The sequence below is a fragment of the Rattus norvegicus genome, chromosome 11 (assembly GCF_036323735.1).
Source record: "Rattus norvegicus strain BN/NHsdMcwi chromosome 11, GRCr8, whole genome shotgun sequence".
Taxonomy (NCBI): Eukaryota; Metazoa; Chordata; class Mammalia; order Rodentia; family Muridae; genus Rattus; species Rattus norvegicus.
Window position 1 is genome coordinate 42,517,310 of NC_086029.1, and position 14,099 is coordinate 42,531,408.

At 47.1% G+C, this 14,099-nt stretch overlaps 1 protein-coding gene across 9 annotated transcripts in view; it reads right to left on the reverse strand.

The window, feature by feature from the left end:
* Positions 1 to 217: 217 nt before the first annotated feature.
* Positions 218 to 14,099, reverse strand: part of Tiam1 (TIAM Rac1 associated GEF 1) — a 348,754-nt gene continuing 334,872 nt past the window's right edge. For 8 of the 9 annotated variants that reach the window (XM_039088432.2, XM_063270597.1, XM_039088430.2 and 5 more), the window contains 6 exons: positions 13,464 to 13,572; positions 11,981 to 12,039; positions 11,446 to 11,548; positions 8,140 to 8,227; positions 6,012 to 6,184; positions 218 to 2,768 (listed from right to left, as the gene is read on the reverse strand). In XM_039088432.2, coding sequence (XP_038944360.1) covers positions 2,299 to 2,768; positions 6,012 to 6,184; positions 8,140 to 8,227; positions 11,446 to 11,548; positions 11,981 to 12,039; positions 13,464 to 13,572 — 1,002 coding nt within the window. In that variant the 3' untranslated portion in view covers positions 218 to 2,298. The remainder of the gene's footprint in view (positions 2,769 to 6,011; positions 6,185 to 8,139; positions 8,228 to 11,445; positions 11,549 to 11,980; positions 12,040 to 13,463; positions 13,573 to 14,099) is intronic. The other variant, NM_001100558.2, reaches the window with a different exon arrangement.

Genomic DNA, 14,099 nt, shown 5'->3' on the forward strand with positions numbered 1-14,099 from the left:
TTTTCTCTCTCACACACACCCACCCACACCCACCCCCACATGACAACCACATGAATTTTCTCTCTCTCTCTCTCTCTCTCTCTCACACACACACACACACACACACACACACACACACACACACAACAATCGCAGGAATTTTCTCCTGTGGGCTCTCTCCCTCCCACACTTAGCTCTTTCTTGCCCCTCTATCCAAAAAGGCACAGGGAAGTCCAAGCCCTTTTCAGTATTTTTATTGTTGGACAAGCATTTACAACGTTCCATTCATAGACCTAAAAACATAAAAATAGACCTTCTTTCAGCTTATAAAAGAAATATATAAGAACTTTTGACATAGACACATCATGACCGTATATACAAGAGACAATGGCACCCTCTCTAAGCACCAGACTTTCCAGGATCCCCCCACCCCCCATGGACATGTTGCAGGGAGACCAGAAAACGTGACTATCGACGCCTCTGCCTCGGTTTCCCATCCGGACGCAGTCACAATCGACCCCGAGATGATATGAACAGTGCAGTGGTACAAAGGGCATAGAAACCACTCTAAAGCTTCTTAAGAAAACCAGAAGATATAGCAAAAACTTCAATAGAATAAAACTTTCAAAAGATCAAGCTCAAAGCCCTGGGAACCCGGAGGGGGGAGGGGTAGAGGTCGGGAGAGCAGGAAAAGCAAGCCGAGGAGGGGCAGAGGAGGGGGGCTTAGAGCATCGTGTTCTGAACTCTCTATCTGGAAATATAAAGTCATAACTGATTCTTATAAAATATAATCGCTAAAGCTACTATAAAATTCAGGTCTTTAAAGTACCTACCGATGTATCAAACACCAAATAGATATATATAGATATATAGATATATATTTTTTTATTTCCAAAAAGAAAGTTTTCATATTATTTAAACCCTTCTTAAGGAATGGACATCATGAAATGGGGAGGGGGAGGGGGAACAAAAAGCTATAAACCTTTTATTTTTTTAAAAGATGAAAGTGCTATAATGGGTTTTGTTCTTCCTGTCTGGACATCCATTTAGAAGGTTAGGCCCCGTAGGCAAGTTTACCCTGTCTCATTGGCATGAAGGAAATATTGACCACAAAGGACGTTTCTGAAGAGGTTCTAAGATTCAGCCATGGACTGTCAGGGAAGGGGGAGTCATCTGTGGATGAAGATGCAAGCTGGATGAGAAAACCAATGGTCGCCATGGCAACCCCATGAGGAGGCTCCCCTCCCCCGCCATGTACAACACACACACACACACACACACACACACACACACACACACATGCACTCACTCACTCACATATGCGCACACACACACAGAGCCCCATTCCCTGCCCCTGTAATCCAACCAAATTCCCATCTCAAATATAGATTCATACATTTAAAAAAAATCTGTTTCTCAGAAAAGAAAAGTTTATTCTTAGCATGAGCTTCTTCTTGGCTGTTTATATATAAATATAAAGTCATCGTGCCCTGCTCGCTCTGCAAAAGGGTTATATACTCATTTTCAGACTGAGTTACTCCTAACACTGTAAAATTCTCATCTATTTGTGCCCCTGCATCTCAAGGAAAATACAAAAAAAATAGTGTTTTTTTTTTCTTCTCTCTCCCTCTAAATGATAAATTTGGATCTCTTTCCCAAGAGTGTGGCGGCTTTATAATTCTCTGCAAAACTAGAGCTTCCAAACACTGACACAGAGTAAGACCAGCTACAGACATAAACAGAAGAAAAAAGAATAAAGGCTCATCAAACAGAGACGACCACCCTTTCCTCACGCATTCTTAAGATACACAGATATTCTTCGATGCTGAAGAGGGAGTCAGAACACTGCAAGCTGTACAGATGTTTCGATCTGTTCTGGATTTTTTTTTTTTTTTTAATGTGTGTTTGAAGGTTCCCCAGCTGTCGAGACTGGACTCAGGGAGGTGGAGCTGGGACACCTATGTGAACGCTGTCCTGTCACTCCGATACTTTGCTTTGACTGCTGGGGTGGGGACGGTTTAATTTCCAGTGCTATCGATTTTTTGTTCTAAATCTTCAGGCCCCGATGAATTGAGAATAAAGAGCCCTGGGCACAGAGGATAGGACTCAAGCTTGTTGGGATTCTGAACGATTCTCTCTGATGTCATTAAGAATGATGAAGGTGGGTGGCCACATGGCTTCAGACCCGAGTCAGCTGCCAAAATCTGTGTGCAAGAGTGCGACCTAAGAGGACATTCTCGTGGACGGCACAGGAGGGTGGGCAGAGTGAGGGTGGGGCCGGCATCGTATCTACACACATTCTCTAAAGGGACAAGAAAGTCATATCTCTGTGTTCAGTTTCCTGGAGGGGGCAAAGTCTTCGCGCCTAACCCAAATGACCTCCTCGCTCGCACTCTCCAGGCCTCCGTTGATGCCCGAAAGGGCCGCTTGCTTCTTGAGCTGTGTCATGCGGGAGGCGTGGCTATCAAGGGTTTTCCGGCCTCGGGCGCGCTGACTGATAGAGGCAGCCTGAAGCTGCTCCTGCAGGTCTATGTCCACTGAGGCGCCCTTCGCAGACTCACAGAATTCATCATCGTCACTGAGGATGTCTGTCTCCTTGATGTCATCCTGCTCCTCATACTGAGCAAGATCAAACTGTTCCTCTACCCATCGGTCAGTGTCCCCGCCACCGGGGGGCTGCTGGGGCTCTTTCTCCGGGCTGCTGGCTGAGATGGCGTCTGAATCAATGGTAAACCTGTTTCGGGCCAGTCGCCGCCTCCTCCTCCCAAGAGACTTGCTTGGGGCAGACACTGCACACACACACAAAAATATAAAAATAAACGCCCACATGCTTTACCGTGAGATGAAAATCCAGCAAAGAAAAGAAGCGTAAGGGGTAAATGGGACTAAAGGAGTTTGGGGTCTAACCCTTATCATCCTGGTGGTGTCTACCTTGCTCAGATGTCTGAAGGGAAGATGGGTGGGCCCAGAGAATGTGAAGTAAGGGTCGACAACACTAGAGGCTGTGGGTTGTGGAGAAGGAAATAATTTACTCCAACCTGTGTACCCACAAGACAAGAAACACAAATAAATGTCTGTTGTTCTCCCAGTATTGGACCAGCGGGGTTACCCCAGGGTTATCCAAGGGTCCTTTGGCCAGAATGGAGGTGTTTAAAAAGCCCGAGAGAGGCTTCTGGAATTTTGCTGTCTCTGGAGCACGGGGCTGGGACAGTGTTTTCCAGGGACACCAATGTGAGTTTTCTTAAGCACCCACAGTTAGACTGAGGGCTTCACATTCCCGGAGATTGTACGTCAGCTACCAGAGACACCGCGCTTCCAGTCCACTCTTTGCAACCTTTCTGATAATGTCAGACGTGAACTCTGAGGCTAAGCAGAGCCACGGTCCTGACTCCTAACTGCAAGCTGTGAATCGTCAACTCTTCTACAGTGCAATTAAAAATACAGTGTGCCTGAGTGGAATAAGAGAGAAGGAACAGATGACACTCTAGCACTGAGGAACAGTGCGTCATAGAAAGTTACTCCAGGTTCTAATATTGGGGTTTATTAATTTACCCCACTGCCCTCCCAGAAGTCAGGATTACTAAAGGCAAGCAAACAAACGGTGCCTCCAATCAAGCCAGCAATGAATGCTCCCAGCGCACAGTGGCTCTCGTGGAAATAATGCCACGTCTCCCTGGAGACTGAGGTGGCTATTGCCTCAGACACCCTGAGGTGACATGCAACACAGGCCTTTTCCATGGAGGAAGCAACTCGCACACCAGTCAGGAGCTGCTGTGCTGAAACCCAAGTCTCAAAAGCAGTGAGGCTGCTTCAGAACTGCCAGGAGACACCTACTGTCCATGTTCTGAGCGTTCTGTTATCTCCACACACAGGACAGAAGGACACCGCTCTTGTTTAAAGACGGGTCAAACTCCAGGCACAACGGAAGGAGATGAAGACTACGTCTCCATTGGGAAAAAGAAAAAACGTCTCTCTGCTTTGAGCCTAACCCCACTGCAGTCCAACCTCGTTCTACCCAATTGCTGCATTTACTACTGTCTACTGGAAACGCGAGGACTGTCTACACGATGGTACTTAGGGGCCAAGTGTCATCGTGGCTGCGTCTCTGAAGTGTGTCAGGGTGAGATGGGACATGGGGATGTCAGACGGGTGGGCGACAGTGAAAACAGGACAAAATATTAATTATAGAATATAGATATAGAGACAGGTTCTTTCAGCTGCTCCATAGGCCTCAATGAAAAGATGATAGAATATGAGACATTTTAAATCAGTTCCTGTCTGAAGCAATCCCACTTCAGAGGAAAGTATGGAGGTGGGCATTTGTCTTTACCATCCCCAGGCTGCACGCACCTCCTGGGAAATGCAGACTGTGTGGTAGGGGTTGACTGCGCTTTATGAAAAGGACACTTACTAAGCAAGAGGGCGTTAGTGGGTCCCCCTCAGTCTCAGAGACAGTCTTTGCCTGATCCACTGGGACGCCTTTTACAAATCATGGAACATTTGTGCTGCGATGTAGCGAGTTATGTCAAAGGCAGAGTGGATGGAAATGGTTTTTCAGCCAAAAATGAGCCATTGGGCAGGGGGAAAAAAAGAAAAGAACCAAACAACAATAACAAAAAACCGCACGCTTTCAATTGTATGACTCTAAGAGGCTGTAACATTGTGGCTTTCTCTTGCCATTTGTAACGGTTTAGAGCAGGTAGAGGGCTTGTTTTATTTCTAAGTTCATCTCAGGAGAAGGACTTCCGTAGATCCTGTAGAGGAAATGTGGGTGCGTGTGTTTGGGTTTTGTTTTGTTGTAAATGCACTTCTGAATTTAGGTCCCTAAATAGAAAGAGTCATTGGTGGTCCCTGAGGCTGGTGCATATTTCCCAAGCAAATACCCCTCAGCAAACAAGAGGAACACTAAAATACCTCAACCAACTCCTCTCTTGCCATGAGGAGATAAACTGCCTTTATGGAGCGCTCCCTGAGAGGCTGTAGGTATGGCTGCGTGCACGACTGTCGGGCTATTTGGAGATCCTGGCTATTTCGGGGTTCTGGGTTCTAGGTTTTCAACAAGCATATCAGCGGAACAGAGAACAGACTTACGGTAGCCTCCACCAACATCCAATAGTTAACCTCAAGGTACCTAAGAGTGTCACAGGCCGTGTCAAGGTCGGCAGGTTATGCCTATGACGCCACAGCTCTTCCTGCACCTCTGCAACACAACTGAGAACTGGTGGGAAGGTGACTGGGTCAAAGGTACAAATCGGTTTGATTGTTTGCCCGGGTAAAGTTAATTTAGTCTACTGTGCTCCTCCCTGAGATGTTCTGGGCTGCATCTCTGGAAAGGAGGTTAGGGTGCTGATGGTACTGTGCGAGCCCACCACTGGGAAAATACCACTCTCCTCGGCTTGCTCTGTTGCCATCTGCTCATGGTGGCAACGGTGCTCCCTCTTCGTTGCTCCAGAGACATGGGATAAGTGCTCCAAGAGCATTTACTGGGGACCAGTTAAACCCTCCTTTCTTTTTTTTCCAGTAGCAGCTGAGACCTTCCTTAAATTAACCCTGAGACTGAAACTAGAGTAGTAGGCACAAAGTGAGGGGCATCGTCTTCTGCTAGACTGTGAAGTCACTGTGTTCTCGGTAGAGGGCGCTATGACCTTATTGACGCTAACCTCTCTGCTTTTACTAAACAAAGCTGGCTGTCATGCAAAGCAAGACTCTCATTCCACAAGCAGGCTGGGAGAACCCCTTCCAAAGAGGATGCATGGGCTTGGCCAATGAGAGAGCAGCGTACCAGCCAAAGGGGGTGGCAGGGCAGCAAGGGAAGGAGGGAAGGGAAGGACCTTGAGCAAAGGGAAGATTCCCCAGAACCCACAAGGAGGGAGACAAGGTGTGAGCCTCACATGGTGAAAGAAAGGACCCTACCTACATCGACCCCCACACGGCCATACCTAACTTCTGCCCGCCCCCCCCCCCCCCCCCCGCCCCGACCTACAGTGGAGCTGGGGTGACGGGGATCTTGTAGGTCTGAATCCCCACAGTACCTGCCCTGCTCATGGCTGGCCTGGCGCCTTTAAGCGCACACAATCTCTTGCCTCCAAAAGGGACATACTGCTGGGCTGAGGGAAGACTTTCCGTTTTGAGGAGCTGCCTTCTGTGCTTATCTCGCAGGATGGAGTGTACAGACTTCAGAAAATCCTTTCGGCTCTCCGGGGAGCTGTGGAAAGAAGATTTACACAGGTTAGGAAGCCAGCACTCAACGGAGGGAACTGACAAATGCCATCAGGTGCAGCGAAATAAATGTCTCCGAGAGCAAAGGGGAAAGAGACGAGGGCTCCCATTTCCACGCTCAGGCTCCTCGTGGTAAAGCACACAATCCCGAGTCCCTTCTCGGTTTGCAAATCATCGTCTACAGCCATTTTAGGACAGAGTCCCGCCAGTATTGAGTAGGTAACAGACAAAGTTGTCAGATACCAAGAGGCTGCCAAACTCCTGCCCTTCACACCCACGTCACGGTCTTACGTTCACGCTGTAAGACGTCACTGAGGAGAAAACGAACCGCAAGACAGAGCCCCGCAGATGGATATCCCAATGCGCTTGCTCCTTCTTCCTAGGTCCTGACCCACACGTTAAGACCTAAGGGTTGATTCTGCAGATCTGTTCTTAAGAGCCTCGAAAGTTCTAATCCTAATTCTCATGGCAGAAAAAAATTTTCTAGGTGAGAGTTATTTTTCTTTCAGTTCAACATACGTGTGTGCCTACATATATGTAGTCGTGCACACATACACACCCACATCCACCCTCCACTTTTTGAGCCAGGATCTCACTGTAACCCAGGCTGGCCTCCGGGTCCTTCACACTAGGACTGCAGGCACATGCCACTCTCTGGACCCGGCAAAGTTCTCATGATTTTCACAAGATGTATTCATTTTCACCTGGTCCTCGTTATGAACAACAAATTCAGAACCTGGACTACTAAACACTGTGGATTCTACCAACAAAGTTGCAAACAACAAAACTATAAACGGATCGGCATAAACAGCGGGGAAAGGTGGCGCTCTGAGAGCACCAGGAATGTCTGGAGATGTTTTAACTTCTATTGTATAGAGTCTTGAGAACTGTTCTTAAGAACTGTGACATCTTCTAAGTCCTAATTCTCATGAGAGAAAAATATCTTTATTATATATGTGCATGCATGCATATATGTATCTGTGTGTGCGCACTCACACACACATGCACATACTTTTCTGTGTGTGACAGCTTTCTGGAGGTTGGCCCTTTGTTGGCCCCAAGCATTCAACACAGAGACGATATGGCAAATGTGTAGTGTGGGTTGTGACAATGCGGAGATCGGAACGTTCAGTGCATTTTCTGCAATGCTCTGGGCAGAGCATCCTCTGTCAGTCTTGGCTGCCCCTCAGTCTGACTAGGAAAACAACAGACACGAGGAACATTGCACCCTTGATGTTTGATAAATGTTATCTTCTTATGATACTAGCAATAACATTAAAAACATTATGAGGAAGGATAGTGTTTATTAATTCTGTTATCACTGCAGGCGGTGTGCAGCAGACTAATATTACGGGAAGAACTAGATGAATATTGAGTTAATTACTGAACACAAGTAACTAATTAAATATGGGTCATATTTCAAGCTAAATAGGACGGCAGACACTATTCTAGAGGAAGAGACAGAAAGAGAAGGAGGCGGAGACCCAGGATGAAGGAAGGACAGGGAATAATTTATAACATCACAAATCCACTTCAGGAGTTCCTTAAAATCTGTGTGTGATCAACAGTGGCCACTGTCCCTGGGTGAGGATGATGGTAAGACCTTCAGCCCCTGTTCCCTCTGACATCAGACTCTCAGAGATGTGTGAACAAGCGGCGTACACCAGCACCAGGCAAAGCACCCCAAGGTAACCTCACCGCTCACCCTGCTCTATGGAAAGTAGGTACGGAAAGGAAGCCTGCTTCAGGATGTTAGGTACAATCCCCACTTCCTTTTAGAAAGCTAGCAAATAAGCCAGGTTCCTGTCCGCACGCTAATCAAGGTAGTTTTAATTCACACAACTACAGTTCATTGGTGAGTGTTAACTTCTCTGAGAGGAGGTCTGCAGAGATGGAGGGAGGTCCCTGGGGTGGGGCCCAACTTCTCAGAGCCCCGCTCACCTGCAGCAGAGGTGGAAAACCCGCTCCGGCCTCCCCTCTGACTCTGATTTCACGTGGACAATTTCACACACGGCATTTGCCTCTGCATCTAGGTAAGTTAAGATAATGTCAGGTTAGGCTTACTTCAGTGGACTTACTTACATTTTTTACAGAGGAATTTTTCATGCTTGGTGTCTGCTTAATACAGTGCAAAGCAACTTGAGACCAAAGTCACTTCACCCCCAACCTGAGCTAGAGACAGACACTAGAAGCTGGATGTTCACTGTGGAAAACAGAACAGAAGGGCTGGAGAGAGGGGGAAGGGGTTAAGAGATTGAGGGTCTTACAGAACACACACACACACACACACACACACACACACACACACACACACACACACGCATGCACAAATCTTAATTAAAACACCCAGGAGACTTAAAGTAGGCTTCTGCAGCCCAGCATGGCTGTCACAGACTCTACCAGCAGCTGACTAAGGCAGATGCTTATTACACTGTACTGAGGTCAGGGAGCCCTGTGGAAGAGTTAGGGGAAGGACTGAAGGAGCTGAAGGGATGGCAACCCCATAGGAAGAACAACAGTGTCAACTGGAGCTCCCAGAGACCAACCAAAGAGCATACCTGGGCTGATCCAGGGACCCCAGCATATATGTAGCGGGGGACTACTTTGCAGGGCCTCAGGGGGAGAGAATGACCTAATCCTGGAGAGACTTGATGCCCACGGGAAGGAGGATGGGGGTGGTGGTGGATGAGGTGTGGGGAGCACCTTCTCAGAGGCAAAGGGGAGGGGGAACTGGAAAGGGGGGCAACATCTGGAATGTAAATAAAACTAAAAAACAAAAACAAAAACCAGACTCCTCCCCTAGCCTCTCCAAGTTGTCTATTAAAAAGAGCAAAGTTGTGCTTTAAGAAAGTTATAAGCTGCTCTCTGTTTTCTTTTAAACAATCTTTTAACATCCATGAATTTACTGTGAGCACACATGTGTGTGCCTGCCAGGGAAAGCCGGAGAACAACTTGTAAGACTCCAATTTCTTCCTCCACCACAGGGTCCTGGAGATGAGACTTGGGTCATCATCGGGGTTGGCAGCAAGCGCCTTTACGCACAGAGCCAGCTACTGTTGGTTGAACTCACGGGTGTGGAACCCACAGAAAGAGGGCTAGCTCCAAGGGCTGAAGCTCTGTCATCCCAACAACGCTACATTGTGTACAATCATGAATAAAACGGCTGTGGTTAGCTGCAGACACCTCGGCAGCTGCTGCACACCTCAAGGCTCCGTCTCACCCAGTGGTTCAGAGCCTGGCCACATCACCTAACTTCCTATCTGCCAAACTTCCCCAAACTGAGACAAAAATCCAGAAACTTCAAGTAGCGACTCTTGAATCCACCGGAATGCACCTCATAATGTAACATTGTGACCAGTCTTTATAATTCAACTAAAATATGCTTTTATCTGGAAGGCTTTAAATTGGATTTGAATGAGAAGCAGAGGTTGGGAGAATGAAATGCCATTATCACAAAGACAGCTTTGTTTTCAGAATGTGAAGTTATGTCCTTAATTGAGGCAAAATTCCTGGCTAAGAAACCCACAGCTGGTCATGGAAATCAACCTCCGCATTTATAAACCTGGTATGAGGAAATATAGCCAGATAACTTAACACGATTAACTTTAAGACAATGTCATTAAAAGACATCAGGGGCTAGAGAGGTGGCTCGTTGGTTAAAAGAGTCGACTGCTCTCCCAGGGGACCTAGTTTCATTCCCCAGCACCCATATGGAGGCTAACAAAGTGTTATTCCAGTTCCAGGGGATCTGGCTCCCTCTTCTGGCTTCCTCAGGCACTGCATGGACAAGGTGTACAGCATACCAGTCAACGAAACTCCAGTACACATAAAACAATTTTAAAAGAGACACCACTAGCATTTAATTGTCTAAACCTCAAAATACTAATCACAGCTGCTATAGATCTATGATCCTAAAGCACCTGCGAATTTACCTGTAAATCAAGTTTGAAATCCCTTACAACAATTCTAAAGAAAACACATGCACGCACCCACTCAGTTTGCTCGCTTATTTGGCTCATTCATTCATTCATTCATCATTCATCCATTCATCCATTCATCATTCATTCGTCCATTCAGCATTCATTCATTCATCCATTCATCATTCATTCGTCCATTCATCATTCATTCGTCCATTCATCATTCATTCATCATTCATTCATTCATTCAATCTAGTTAATAAAGCTGCTTAAAAGGAGGTAATGCAGTGAATACTCTAGCATGGAGAAGGGAGGAGCTCAAAGTTCCTGCTCCTAGCTGAGCAGCTACTGGGAGTCCAGCTTCTGCGAAAGGAGTCGGTTTTCCTTATGGGCCCACACCCTTGAGTAGAGGCAGTATAAGTTGGCCGTGGTTGCTGTTTAAGAAGAGAAAGTACAGAGGTCGGGAAGGGGTGGTGGGGGAAGATCTGGGAAGAGTTGGGGGAGAGTGAACATGATCAAAATCTACTGTAGTAAGGTCTTAAAGAAGGAATAAAAGGGCCTAGAAAAGCCTCAGCAGTTAAGATGTTGCTCTTGCAGAGGGCCCGGCACACATATGGTGGTTCGCAACCATCTTTAACTTCAATTTCAAAACATCCAATGCCTTCTTCTCAACGTCACAGGCACCGACAGGCATACAGATGGTGCACACACACATATGCAAGTAGAACACTTGCGAATTAAAATAAAATCTTTAAAAATTATATATATAGAGTTTATATGTATGTGTGTGTTTGCATGCAGGTGTGTGTGCATGTACGTGCATATGTGTGTACATATGTGTGCATGTGTGTGTGTGTGTGTATGTTAATGTGAGGCAATGGAGATGGAGGGAAGAGTTTCTTAAGCATAGAAGATAAAAGAAGGGAGGGCAGACCAGGAGTATATACATATAACACACGGATAAGAAATGGGAACCCAGGCCCAGAGAGATGACTTATCCTGGTGACCTAAGTGTGAACTCGGAGTCCTGCATGATGTGGGAGGAGCAACTGCTGCAAGCTGTCCTTTTATCTCCCCAGGAAGTGACATGACACATGAAAGCATATACAAACGTACATGCACTCTAATGACGGAGGAGGGGAGGACAAGGACCAGGAGGAGGAGGAGGAGGGCCAGGAGGAGGAAGAGGACCACAACCAGGAGGAGGATCAGGAGGAGGAAAGAGAGGAGGAGGAGGAAGAGGAGGAGGAGGAGGAGGAGGAGGAGGAGGAGGAGGAGGAGGAGGAGGAGGAAGACAAGGAATGGAAGGCTGGCACGTGGCAGTGCTCACCTGCACTGGGCAGAGCTCGGACTTGCAAAGCTTCGGTAGGGATCATGTGGCGAAACCGGAAAGGGTCCCACTCCTCGTAGATTGACAGCCTGTGAGAGCCAACCTGCGGGGAGAAGCAGTCCGTGTTTCAAGGGCAAGGCCATCTGCCAGGACCGGCTCCCCACACTTTCCACATCTGTGGCAGATTCGGGATCTCAGAGCAAGCTACAGGAGCATCATATACACTTGCTTTCCCTGGGATGCTGTGTAAGTAGCCTTGTTAATTAAATGCAGAGGAAAGAGGCAGGGAAAGAGACAAGAGAAAATAAACCCCACACAAGAAGGAGCACAAGAGAGAAAGGCAAAAGGAGTTAGGCCACAGGGAGGCTCTGTACCTATCCGCTCACGTGCTCCACAGGCATCTGAACGAAGGAAGCAGACCTGGGTTGTCCCCCCCCCTCCCCCCCGCCGAGGGCTTAGGGGAAACGGGAGGCTTTGACTTATGAGGGTACAACAGGGACACTTGGAAACTCCAGGAGGAAGGGAGGACACTTACGAGCTTCTTCTTCTGCTTGGAACCATCTTTATACACAAGGACCACGGCAGTTTTGAAGACTGCAAGTGAGAGACAGGAGGGGCTGTTAAGGCACGAAGTGCACAGGCTGCCCCACTTGACTGCGGTAACTCTCAGAGCTGCTACAGTTAAGAGAGCAGGCAAACCCCAGGCCGTGGACGCCCAGCCATCTTGACCTTAGTTACCACATCTGAAAGTCAAAGCCCGCTGGGAAAAGGTTTCCACCTTTAAACTAAGTAGAAAAAGCCTAAATAAATAGAAACAGCCAAAGGGGGAAAAGATTAAGGTATTTTAGCTTTACAGTTTTAAGGTTTAAACTTAGCGGTGCTAACTGTAGGACTACTTAGTACAAATGACTAATAATCGCTGAAGTGATTTCCATTCATTAATCCCCCTGCCTCACTGTCTCTATATCTAAACTATAGACTAAATACACACTGTATTCACAATTCAGGATATAAAATTCACCTTTTTGGCCTAATTCCTTAGTGAGAGTTAGGTGGCTCTAAGTGGGAGGGGCCCATAAACATCTGTATGTAACACTGGTTGGAATATGATGGGAATTACATCATGGAAAGGAAGAACATTCAGTGAAGAAAAAAAAAAAAGCAGTAAGCATGGCCCCTCCCAAGCCAAAAATGTCAGGTCAGGTGGGAGGGCAGCACTGGCTAGGTTTCCTAGCCTGAGCCTTCTAGGGAAGGCTAGGGACAAAACACACCCTAAGACAGCAGCAGGGGCTGCTAACCAACCACTTCAGGAGCAGTCCTGCGAGAGGGCACATTCACACCCACACTGCAGGCCATGAGCTGCATGCACTTCCCGAGCTAAGAATGTTTCCCAGTATCCTGGCTTAGTTTTCTCCCTCAAAAAACTTGAGCATGATTCCCCTTGTGACCTCCGCCTGCGCCTCCCTGAAACAGCTTATCAAAATAAATGACCAACGTGTCCACCTCCACTAGAATGAATAACAGGGTTGAGATCTCCCTTATAACCCAGGGAGACACCAGTCAGGATAATGGTCCAGCCGAGAAGCGGCCTCCTGAGTCTTGGCATTACACAGAGCAGTGCAGCGCCAGGGGAGAAGTGAAGAGGCAGGGTCTGAGCTCTCAGAAACAAGTTTACTCTTGATTTCCATCTGGCTTTTCTTCATTTACTATCAGGTCATTATGTTGTAAGGGCACATGGACGGGCGAGCAGTTAAAAATGTCGGTTAAAATAAGATGTGAAAAAAAATCGCTTCCCCGCCTGTGTGTGCACACATGCAGCTGAGTGGCTACCACGCTGAGCCGGTTAGCGAGGTGGTTTCATTTATACTCATTTGTAGTTACTTGGAAGAAATCGGTGGCTGGAGCAGCAGGCTATAATTAGCTTCGTCACAATAAAACATCTCTTGGAAAGGGAGTATTCTTGTTTGGAAAACCAAGCGAGCTGTTTCCCATCCCGGGCACTGTCTTCTGACACATACCGAAGGCTGCCAGTTCCGGCTCCTTTTTCCACTTTCCCAGCGAGGCGGGTGGGTTCAGCCAGATGACACTGGTGTGCAACAGCAGGTCACCCATGCTCAGATCCGCGACCTGCAAAGCAGAGGGGGGAGGTTTACTCACGGTGCCGTCCATAGGCAGGTTTGCACGCGGCTTTAGAATACGGGAGGGCGCTGTCAATTACAGTTCATGAAAATATTTACTCCTAAAGACCCTTGTTCAGTATGCAGTTAAATACACTAAATAGCTTTATCTGGCAATTCTACAGAGTGTGTGTGTGTGTGTGTGTGTGTGTGTGTGTGTGTGTGTGTGTGTGTGAATCAAAGTTTCATGTTGTGTGCAAAGACAGATGGCTTGGACTTAACCACAGTTTTAGCTAATGTTTTAACTTGCAGTGAGTTTGTTCATTAATTAAATATATTTTTTGATTTAGGCATTTCTACCTGAACATGGGTTTACCAGGATACAATCTCACTTTAAGTTTAGAAACACCCCACACAGCATTCATCCATTCATACATGAAGTTTTAAAATGACGCACCCCATTTTAAAGACACGCTTTACTGTCGGTGAACACCGGCCCCACCTGAGCTGTAAATATCATAATACCTAAGAATGCCA